Raw genomic sequence first — 12,197 nt, forward strand, 5'->3', positions numbered from 1 at the left:
GATGAACCTCAAACACTGAAGCAGAGGAAGGGAAACAAAGAAAGAAAGAAAGAAAGAAACAAAAACAGTGGAGAGACTGTTCTGATATCTGCGTCTGAATGTGCAGAACATATTTCCAACAACTTTCAGACATGTACCCCAAGGGAGGGGAAAAAGAATAGCAAGAATCCTCTGAAGCACGGAAGGGAAAAGGTGCTGCAAAGGCTGGGGCCCTGTTGTAGCCTAGCACGAACCCGCCAAACAGCGCCACAGCCCCTGGAGGCAATGATGGTTGAGGCCAAGAGGGTTATGTGAACATAAGATATATTGCAGGGAGTGTTCTCATCCATGCAGTTCAGAAAATATGGTGTTGGTAGAAAGGATGAATGACGATGGTACAGGCTGTGAAGCTGTCATTGAAATTAAGAATGATGCACTGGGTAGTCTGATAAGTCCAGCTGTTTCTTGGCCACAGTTTTTCAGTGGTCATTCATGCAGACAGACAGCTTATTAGGTGTCATGTCCACGTAGAACAAAGCACAGTGGTTGTCAATATTCCATTCTGGATTTTCCATTGTTTTAATCATGGGTAACTTCTTGCAGCCAGTGAGGTTAGTAAAGAATTGTAGATTCCTGGCAGGACATTCTGCAGAGACATCCATGCAGTTACAAAATCCTTTATGGTAGGCAGCTTCTCAGTGGTAACTAGAGCATATCACTTCCTATTCCATGTCACTGGAAGTTGTTGGGATAGGATCAGCTAAGTCAGGGCCCAGTATTTTAAATCTCAAGACATTCTCTTTAGTAGCCTCCATGGCCAGAGGATCTATGAGTTCTTTTTCTGGAATTCTTACATGGCTAGGTGATAAAAAAAAATGTGATGCTAGGTGTTAAAAAAAAAACATGATTGGCCTTTTAGTGTTTTAGCATTTAGTAAGATGGTCTTGAATGGACAATACCAGTGGGCGTTGGAAAAAATGTGATGCTAGGTGTTAAAAAAAAAAACATGATTGGCCTTTTAGTGTTTTAGCATTTAGTAAGATGGTCTTGAATGGACAATACCAGTGGGCGTTGGAGATGGCAGTGTGTCACTCCAAATTAGAAAAAAAACTCTTAAGAAGAGGTGCAGATGTATGTAACAGGTTGCACAATAGTCACTAGTTCTCCAATGAAGACACTACATTGCGGTGGTGGGAAATGTTGCTCATTGCCACCTTACACTGACTAACAAAACACTTGCCACAGAATAGATGGGTCTGATTAATCTTTTGGTCTGAAGGATGTATTTAGGTGATGCTGTGGGTGACGGATTCTCCAAGCGGGTGTGCTGAGGGAACGTTGAGGAAAGTCGCATACAATTAGGCGCAGGAAAATTTCGTGAAAATGACAACGTGAAAAATAACACAAAATGTCGCAGAACTTGTCATTTTCCCACATGGAAAGTGTTACAAATCTGAGGACAACCAATATTTATAACTGGTAGTTACTTAACACTAAAATTTCATTTTGACTTTTTGTTTCCTCAAGGCTGAGATTTGTGTGTAATCTTAAAATGACAGTTTATTTCCCATTACCTGGCTATGATGTGACTGCAAATACAGCACCAAAATTGGCAAAAACAAAACAGCACCAAAATAGTACCAAAATTGACAATATCCCCAGCAGGTTGATATCTACAGGGCTTGTCTGGAAGATACCGATTAAGAGTGTGATCTCACAGTGAACTTTATCTGAAGGCATAGCATACATGGCATTATGAATCCACAGGTGAAGCTTACGAAGTCTAAGCAGCATAGTATGAAAGAATTGTGAAGTTGCTACAAGAGTGGTGTGACCAGCATCTAAGGAAGTGTTGCTGAGGCAGGGTAGAGCACTATTGCCTTGCAATTCTGATTTACCTGGAATACGTGAGACAGCCATGTTAGATTAGTATCAGTCACTTGCCCTAAAAAGTGTAAAGTTTCTTCTACTTGAAGTAGCTCTTTAAGCAATAACAATTTTCATGGGGGTGGATGTTCAGTGATAGCGGAAGTACATCACACATATGTTTAGGCTGTAGGGTCCACGGCCTCTGTAAATTCTTTAGTTACTATTAGGAAAATAGTTAGAAAATGGCTCTGAGCACTATGGGACTTAACAGCTATGGTCACCAGTCCCCTAGAACTTGCAACTACTTAAACCTAACTAACCTAAGGACATCACACAACACCCATCACAAGGCAGAGAAAATCCCTGACCCCACCGGGAATCGAACCCAGGAACCCAGCTGCGGGAAGCGAGAACGCTACCGCACGACCATGAACTGCGGACAGGAAAATGGTTACTCAGGCCAGAGCCTGAGCCTGTGTGCAGTGAAGACAGAATGCCTAACTGAACATGGAAAGAGTGACTCAATAAAAAATGCAGATAAACATTTTTGGGAGGTGTACCTCTCTAGCTCCACTCGTGCACAGTAACTAGACTATGTTGCAGTAATGTGGAGTCATAAGCTTTTAGTGGAGGGAGGGGGGGGGGGGGAGAAACCTGACAAAAATGATAGCAGCATGTAAATGCCATTATTATAATAATGGCTTTCTAGTGAATCAGGTATGTTGATAGACCAGCCCTCCCTGAATTCACACAAATTTGAATAGAAGTCCTTTAGTCTCAAGAATCCAAATAAGTTGGGTGTTCACCATTTGTTCTAAAGACTTGCTTATGACATTTAGCAGATAGATAGGGTGACAGCTGTCCAGCTTGTGAGGGTTCTTTGGTGGCTTAAAACTCACCCTCCTATCAGAGGCAATTATGTGTGGAATAATATGTTCTTTGTATTCTAGGGGTAAATAATGCAGCATCTGACTATGCATCTGGCTATCTGGATCTGGGCATTTATTGTGGCACAGTGCATAGAACTGAGGTGGCCCCCGTCACTGTATGCTTCTGAAGGTTGATAACCTGGAATAGGTAAACAATATCTGATCATCTTTTATGGATGTGGCTTGGTTGAAGAGTGTTGCTATGTGTTCAGCAACAATGGAAGTGTAAGATTGAATGACACCATTCTGATGGATATGTAGGATGCCAGATAATGACTGGAGTCTGTGAAGGCAGTGCAGTTTGTCGCATACTTGTGACAAGGAAGTATGTGTTTCAATAGTAGTTACAAATCTATCCCAACACTCTTCGTATATATATAATACAAAGAAACTTCCACATGGGAAAAATATATTAAAAACAAAGATTCCAAGACTTACAAAGCGGGAAAGTGCCGGTAGACAGGCACAATAAAACAACACACAAACACAAACACACACACAAAATTTCGAGCTTTCGCAACCAGCGGCTGCTCAGACTCTGAATGTGGCTCTCCAGCAGGGATACGACTTCCTAAAATCCTGCCCCGAAATGAGATCCATCCTTCATGAAATCCTCCCCACTCCACCAAGAGTGTCTTTCCGCCGTCCACCTAACCTTCGTAACCTCTTGGTTCATCCCTATGAAATCACCAAACCACCTTCCCTACCCTCTGGCTCCTACCCTTGTAACTGCCCCCGGTGTAAAACCTGTCCTATGCACCCTCCCACCACCACCTACTCCAGTCCTGTAACCCGAAAGGTTTACACAATCAAAGGCAGAGCCACGTGTGAAAGCACCCACGTGATTTACCAACTGACCTGCCTACACTGTGACGCTTTCTATGTGGGAATGACCAGCAACAAACTGTCCATTCGCATGAATGGACACAGGCAGACAGTGTTTGTTGGTGATGAGGATCACCCTGTGGCTAAACATGCCTTGGTGCACGGCCAGCACATCTTGGCACAGTGTTACACCATCCGGGTTATCTGGATACTTCCCACAAACACCAACCCATCCGAACTCCGGAGATGGGAACTTGCCCTTCAATATATCCTCTCTTCTCATTATCCACCAGGCCTCAATCTCCACTAATTTCAAGTTGCCGCCACTCATACCTCACCTGTCATTCAACATCATCTTTGCCTCCACACTTCCGCCTCGACTGACATCTCTGCCCAAACTCTTTGCCTTTAAATATGTCTGCTTGTTTGTGTGTGTGTGTGTGTGTGTTGCTAAGTTGATGTGACTTACCAAACAAAAGTGCTGGCAGGTCGATAGATACACAAACATACACACAAAATTCAAGCTTTTGCAACCAACGGTTGCTTCTTCAGGAAAGAGGGAAGGAGAGGGAAAGACGAAAGGGTGTGGGTTTTAAGGGAGAGGGTAAGGAGTCATTTCAATCCCGGGAGCGGAAAGACTTACGAGTGTATATCTGTCCTTTTTTCCCCTTAAGATAAGTCTTTCCGCTCCCAGGATTGAAATGACACACACACACACACACACACACACACACACACACACACACACACACACACACACACATCCATCCGCACATACACAGACACAAGCAGACATTTGTAAAGGCAAAGAGTTTGGGCAGAGATCAGTATTCTTTACGTCCCAATAAATAAAGTTTCTGATGGGCATTGGTGTGGCAAAGAAAGTGTGATTGGAAAATGATCACCGTCACTATAAACATTCCAGTAAACCGACAAGAGAAAACAGGAATTGCCCCATTAGGTCTTGTGAGAATTTAAATTCCCCAAAATTAATAGTGGTGGTGGTGGTACTTTCAAGATCAAAACCATAACAAATGTGTGTGCATTGATAAATTTTAGATTATAAGAATTACTCTATGGATACCACATTCTTCTGAAAGCATGCTGATCACATCTTCAATTTCAATATTTCATTCTCTAACAATGACTCCGTTATCAGTAACCAAAAATGATTTAACATTTATCCAATTCGATCACACTGTGTGCGCTTTCCTCGTGTATATCATAAATGAAACTGATGTCTGGACAGAGCTTTTCCCAAGGCCTTTATTTACGAAGAATGTGAGAGGAAAGCATATACAGTCAAATCCTTTTTTGATTAATGTTGTTTTTTCCAAAAGTGTCCTTACAACTGGACAAGGAGCAAAGAAGAAAAAACAATGGCAATCAGCATTGATATATTAGGTCCAACCAAAAAGCTGTCACCTATTATGCAAATGCTTTCAAGGTCAGCCAATTTCAGAGACATTTTTAGTACCCGTACAGTTCACAAACAGGAGCTTTCAATTACTCTGCTTTATATTGACACTGCTTTGTAGGTTTTGCATTTATTATTCTCCAGTGCATCATTCAATGCAGTGTGGATGACACACCTCAGGTTATTCAAAATGCTGATGTTTAAGCCACAACATTAAAACTTCTAATACCTGCAGCCTTAACTACATCACTACCTACCACTTACACTGAAATGGAGTGTGAACAGATTATACTTGGGTTAGATAAAGTGTATTTTATATGGTTAGTGTGCATTTTTGTGTAATGCACTGCATACAAAGCTCAGGTCCTACAATCACAGCGATATCCTGTTATCAACATCAATTCTCCTCCTCCACAGATAAGGTGGTTGATCATGCTTGTGTGGCGGGGTTATAAAACATTTCAATCCCTAGTGATACATTGCCATCCAGTTACCTCGATGCTTCTTCCTCCCTCCAGTCAACTATCCTTTCCCCTACCCCTCACCTCCCTTTTTGTTCAATGGTAAAGCTAAATGATCATTCTCTTATTTGCAACCAGTTTCTGTTAACAATGAAGGAGAACAATTATCACCAATGAGCAAGCTTGGGTCTCCGAATGGGTCTTGGAACCAAGATTCTTTTGAAGGACAGGAGAACTCTTTATGACCAGAACATTATTAAACTGTAACAGCAGCAGTGCAAAATTATTTAATATTTACATAGTCTGAAAACTGTCACGAAGCCCTGCATGCATTCGCAGTCTTGACCAATGTCCTAGAGAGGACGAAAACATATGGGAGAACCTACTTCTAGTACAAGAAGCCCTTGTCGGTTACAGGTGAAGAAATAAAGACAACAATAACACAGAAAGTTTAAAGAAACAAAAAATCAGTTAACAGAGCTGCTGTAATCTTAAACTATCAGTACTAACAATTAACAGCAGCAAAGACAAGTGAAGGTGAGGAAAAAGAGAATGAGGATGCTGGTTATTTGGAAATGCAACATAATAAGATCATAACAAAAAATGTTTTGAGTGAGTTTGAAGCATAAAAATCCTTAGGTTTTTAATTTAGTATAGACAACATTGCTTCAACAAATGATATTGCAAATGGGGCTAATAAATTCCATACAACTTCATGTTTTTAACAGCAGTAATTAATACAGGTATTACACCACTATCACATACCTGTCTTGTGAGACTTCCTCCTAAGTTCATGGTTCCTGAACCAGTCTTATTTGTCTGGAGCCACAGCATTGCAGTGGATGTAAGTTTGTAATGTGCATTTCTTGTCTTCTCTTGAACTTCAACCACATGAATTGAATCCCAACAGCCCTTTATTTTCTTGGATCCATCACCAGCCTTTTTAATAAGAATAACACCTAGAAAATAGAAATGCAGGTAATGATATATTATTGCCATTTTAAAAACACTAACTTTCAAAAATGAATACAGCTATAAATTTATATATGGATTTTTTCTCTCAACTGCATCCTGGTCCTTGAATTATAGCTCTGTGTCCCTGACAAGCTATTTTAATGTCACTCATCAGATCTATTTCTTGTCCCTACATCTTTTACTTTAGGTGACCGCAAAATGTGTAATACTGTAGAGGTTCACATAAACCTTGTTGCAACGCATTTTTCTCTAACTCCTGACAGTCATTTATTGGGATCATGTTGTACAATGTTTTTATCATCTTAACATAACCACACTACATTTTTAATGTCAGTATTTGACCATCAATGTTATTTAAAACATTTGCTTTTGCTTTTACAAGTAAATCATTAATGATTTTTCGGTCCGAGATACTGTGTTTATTATTGTAGCTTGAAATCCAATCTTCATTTGTAGCTTTAATCTGGGGAAATAATTTAAGGCTTGATATTACCAACTGTGGGTTTTCTCTATAAGTGAAGTCTGGTACTGTATACACTCATTTTACCCCTAAACAAAATATAAGCTTTCAAAACTCTAGAGAGTTCTTTACCACAGATGGGAACCGTACAGCGAAGCACCTGCAAGCATGATGCACTTCTTGTAATAGCTATACAATATTCTTAGAAAGTTTGTACATAGAGAAAGCAATGACTGTACAACTTACTTCATAACTAACACTGTACGACATAGGTCTATATTTATGACCGTAATATGAGAAGTAATTGTTATGTAATTGCAATATTGTAAAAGAAAGTTACATTATATGAAAAGGTCCGCCTGTGGACAGAGAATCTAAACTTACGTGAAAGCAAGTCAGGAATCTGTGCTTTGGTTGGTTGGTTTGTGGGATTAAAGGGACCAGACTACTATGGTCATCGGTCCCTTGTTCCATAAAAACTAAAACCACCCGAAGAGAGTAAGAAATGAACAACAGGAAAGACAGCAGACGAAACAGGACATGAAATACTCTGACAGAGACCAGACAAAACAAATTAAAACACACAGAGTGACGGTGGTTGGCCAACCGTAGAGAGAAAAAGAGGAAAAGCCAACCACCAAGAACACTTGAAAAACTCAGTTTAAAATCAGAGGCTAAAAGCCAGAATCAACACTTAAAAAAAAACCACTCAGATTAAAGGATAAAAATCCCCTGCCCGAATAAAACACAAAACCAAGTCCACCATGGCAGAGTCAACTGATAAAAGAGCAGAGAGCGTGTCAAGCACTGCAAAAGTCTGCCTGAGCACGGTTAAAAGGGTGCACTCCGACAGAATATGGACCACCGTCAAGGACACCCCACAACGACGAAGAGGGGGATCCTCACGACACAGTAAATAACTGTGCGTGAGTCGGGTGTGGCCAATGCGGAGCCGACAAAGGATGACTGAGTCCCTGCGGTTGGCTCGCATGGATGACCACCACACAGTCGTGTCCTTGACGGCACGGAGTTTGTTAGGGGTGGTCAGACCGCGCCATTCAGCATCCCAAAACGAGAGAACTTTGCGGTGTAAGACTGTCCGCAAATCAGCAGCCAGGAGGCCAATCTCCAGAGATGGCGCACTGGTGGCCAGTTTCGCCAGGCCGTCAACAGTTTCATTGCCGGGTATACCAACATGGCCTGGTGCCCAAACAAAGACCACAGACCTGCTGCTACGGGCGAGAGTATGCAGGGACTCATGGATAGCCATCACCAGACGAGAACGAGGGAAACACTGGCCGAGAGCTCGTAAACCGCTCAGGGAATCGCTACAGATAACGAAGGACTCACCTGAGCAGGAGCGGATATACTCTAGGGCACGAAAGATGGCGACCAGCTCAGCAGTGTGAACACTGCAGCCAGCCGGCAACGAACATTGTTCAGAATGGTCCCCTAGAGTTAGTGCATAACCGACTAGACCAGCACCATCGAACCGTTGGTGTAGACAACGCCAAAGCCCTGATACGTGGCCAGGATGGAATAAAAGCAGCGTCGGAAGGCCTCCGGAGGGACTGAGTCCTTCGGGCCATGTGCCAAGTCGAGCCGAAGGCAAGGGCGAGGCACACACCACGGGGGTGTACGCAGAGGGGCCCGGTAAGGAGGTGTAACAGGGAAACACCCAAGCCAGGAAAGAAGCTGTTTGACACGTACGGCAATCTGACAACCCAACCGGGGCCGACGTTCTGGCAGATGAACGACTGACTGCGGGAAGAGGACACGATAATTTGGATGCCCGGGCGAGCTAAAAAAATGGGCAGCATAAGCAGCCAGTAATTGTTGGCATCTTAACCGCAGTGGAGGGACACCTGCCTCCACAAGTATGCTGTCCACAGGGCTGGTTCGGAAGGCACCACTGGCAAGGCGTATCCCGCTGTGGAGGATTGGGTCCAGCACCTGCAACGCAGATGGGGATGCTGAGCCATAAGCCAGACTCCCATAGTCCAGACGGGACTGGATTAACGCCTGGTAAAGCCGTAGGAGAGTAGATTGGTCGGCGCCCCACCTGGTGTGGCTGAAGCATCGCATGGCATTTAGATGCCGCCAACATGCCTGTTTAAGCTGCCGAATATGAGGCAGCCAAGTCAACCGGGCATCAAAAACCACCCCCAAAAACCTATGTGACTCCACCACTTTAAGAAGCTCGCCGTCAAGATAAAGCCGCGGCTCCGGGTGAACAGTGCGTCGCCGGCAGAAATGCATAACGCAGGTCTTGGCTGCGGAAAACTGAAAACCATGCGCTACAGCCCAAGACTGCACCTTGCGGATTGCACCCTGTAGCTGACGTTCAGCAGCTGCAATGCCAATAGAGCTGTAGTAAAGGCAGAAGTCGTCAGCATACAGGGAAGAGGAGACAGTATTTTCCACGGCCGCAGCAAGCCCATTAATAGCTATTAAAAACAGACACACTGAGAACAGAACCCTGTGGCACACCATTCTCCTGGACTTGGGAGGAACTATATGAGGCCGCGACGTGCACGCGGAAGGTACGATACGACAGAAAATTGCGGATATAGATCGGCAGAGGGCCCCAAAGACCCCATCCATGAAGCGTAGAAAGGATGTGATGACGCCATGTCGTATCGTACACCTTCCGCATGTCGAAAAAGACAGCAACCAGATGCTGACGGCAGGCAAAGGCAGTACGGATGGCCGACTCCAGGCTCACCAGATTGTTGGCGGCGGAGCGGCCTTTACGGAACCCACCCTGAGACAGAGCCAGAAGGCCTCGAGACTCCAGTACCCAATTCAAGCGCCGGCTCACCATCCGTTCAAGCAACTTGCAAAGAACGTTGGTGAGGCTAATGGGACGGTAGCTGTCCACCTCCAAAGGGTTTTTCCCTGGTTTCTGAATGTGGACAACAAGACTTTCCCGCCATTGCGACGGAAACTCACCCTCGACCCATATGCAATTGTAAAGATCGAGGAGGCATCGCTGGCAGTCCACTGAAAGGTGTTTCAGCATCTGAGAGTGGATGCTATCTGGCCCAGGAGTGGTATCAGGACAAGCGGCAGGGCACTTCGAAATTCCCACTCACTGAATGGAACATTTTACAATTCAGGATGGTGAGTGCGAAAAGAAAGACTCCGACGTTCTATCCGCTCCTTAATGAAGCAGAAGCCCAAGGGGTAGTTGGCAGTAGCAGAATTCATAGCAAAGTGCTCTGCCAAGCAGTTTGCAATGACGTTGGAGTCAGTACAAACTGCTCCATGCAGTGAGAGCGCAGGGACACTGACAGGGGTCCGATAGCCATAGAGGCGGCGAATCTTGGCCCAGACCTGCGATGGAGTGACATGGAGGCCAATGGTGGACAGATACCACTCCCAGCACTCCTGCTTGCGTTGGCGGATAATGCAGCGGGCTCGCGCACGCAGCTGTTTGAAGGCAATAAGGTGGTCGATTGAGGGATGTCGCTTGTGAGGATGGAGTGCCCACCGGCGAGCTTTAATCGCTTCAGCGATCTCAGGCGACCACCAATGCACAGTCCGCCGCCGAAGGGACCCAGAAGAACGTGCAATGGCAGATTCGGTGGCAGTAACAATGCCGGTGGTGACCGATTGAACCACTGCATCAATGGCATCATTAGAGAGAGGCTCAATAGCGGCAGTGGAGGACAACAAGTCCCAGTCAGCCTGATTCATAGCCCACCTGCTAGGGCGCCCAGAAGACTGACGCTGTGGCAGGGACAGAAAGATCGGAAAGTGGTCACTACCACACAGGTCGTCATGCACTCTCCACTGGACAGACGGTAAGAGGCTAGGGCTACAGATGGAAAGGTCAATGGCAGAGTATGTGCCATGCGCCACATTGAAGTGTGTGAAGGCACCATCATTTAAGATCGAGAGATCGAGCTGCGCCAATAAATGCTCAACGATGGCGCCTCGACCTGTTGCCACTGACCCACCCCACAGATGGTTATGGGCATTAAAGTCGCCCAGTAACAGGAAAGGTGGAGGCAATTGAGCTATCAGAGCAGCCAGGACATGCTGCGCGACATCACCATCCGGTGGAAGGTAAAGACTGCAGACGGTAACAGCCTGTGGCGTGAACACCCGAACAGCGACAGCCTCTAAAGGTGTGTGGAGAGGTACAGACTCGCTGTGAAGAGAGTTCAGGACATAAATGCAGACGCCACCAGACACCCTTTCATAAGCTGCCCGGTTCTTATAATAACCCCGATAGCCATGGAGGGCGGGGGTTCGCATGCAGAGGAAAGAGTGAAGGCTGATAAGTTGGCGGAGCTCAGCTAGATGGTGGAAGAAACCGCTGCAGTTCCACTGGAGGATGGTGTTGTCCATGGCTGAGAAAGGCTTGACGGGACTGGGAAGGGAGATTACGCTGCTGGGTCTCCTGCTGCCTCCGATTTAGCACCTGTGATAGTGCTTTCCATGGCGTCTGATGGACCGGTGAGATCGAGGTCCTCGGCGGATGCCAGAATCTCCACCGCATCCTCAGACACAGGCTGGAAGGTTGCGGTGGGATGGCTGCCACCGCGAGTTCCTTGTGCTGAGAGCTCTTCTTGGGTTTCTCACGCCTTTCCTTGGGTCGCACCAACTGGGAGGGCTTCACCGATTCAGTCTCCGGGACGGAGGAGGATCGTGAAGCCCTACGACCAGCGGATTGCTGGCACTTACGCCATTGTCGGTCGTCAGGCTTCTCGCTGGCGGAAACCTGGGAAGGGAGGGACCCAAGGGACCCCTTGCGAGCGTGAGAAGCCGAAGAAGTTGGACACTTCTCCGGCTTAGAAGTGGGGACGGACGTCCCCGATGGGTGGGATGGTGTTGCTCCTGAGGTAGGTGGCGCAGGAGCAGCCCGGTGGGTAGAGCCCCTCCCCCCCCCCCCCACTGGCGAGGGGGCAGGAGGAGTTTTACTACTCGTCGATCCGGCCACAAGTGGTGAAACAGACAGAGCTAGCACAGGTGTTGTAGCAGCAGCGTAGGAAGATGTCATTCTCACAGGATGGAGTCGATCGTATTTCATCTTGGCCTCAGTATCGGTTAGTCGGTCCAGGGTGTTGTATTCCATGATTTTACGCTCTTTCTGGAAAATTCGGCAGTCTGGCGAGCAAGGTGAATGGTGCTCCCCGCAGTTGACACAGATGGGGGCGGGGCACATGGAGTATTGGGATGTGATGGGCGTCCGCAATCTCGACATGTGAGTCTGGAAGTGCAGCGAGAAGACATATGGCCGAACTTCCAGCACTTAAAGCACCGCATCGGGGGAG

The 12,197-nt window shown here is 45.9% G+C and overlaps 1 protein-coding gene across 1 annotated transcript in view; it reads right to left on the reverse strand.

Annotated features, from left to right (window-relative positions):
- The window catches only part of LOC126334870 (F-actin-capping protein subunit beta), a 42,272-nt gene that overhangs the window by 17,096 nt on the left and 12,979 nt on the right, over positions 1–12,197 (reverse strand). Inside the window, exon 4 of the mRNA XM_049997567.1 lies at positions 6,246–6,439. Within this exon, the coding sequence (XP_049853524.1) occupies positions 6,246–6,439 (194 nt within the window). The remainder of the gene's footprint in view (positions 1–6,245; positions 6,440–12,197) is intronic.

This window comes from Schistocerca gregaria, chromosome 2, assembly GCF_023897955.1.
Source record: "Schistocerca gregaria isolate iqSchGreg1 chromosome 2, iqSchGreg1.2, whole genome shotgun sequence".
In the NCBI taxonomy this organism is placed as follows: domain Eukaryota; kingdom Metazoa; phylum Arthropoda; class Insecta; order Orthoptera; family Acrididae; genus Schistocerca; species Schistocerca gregaria.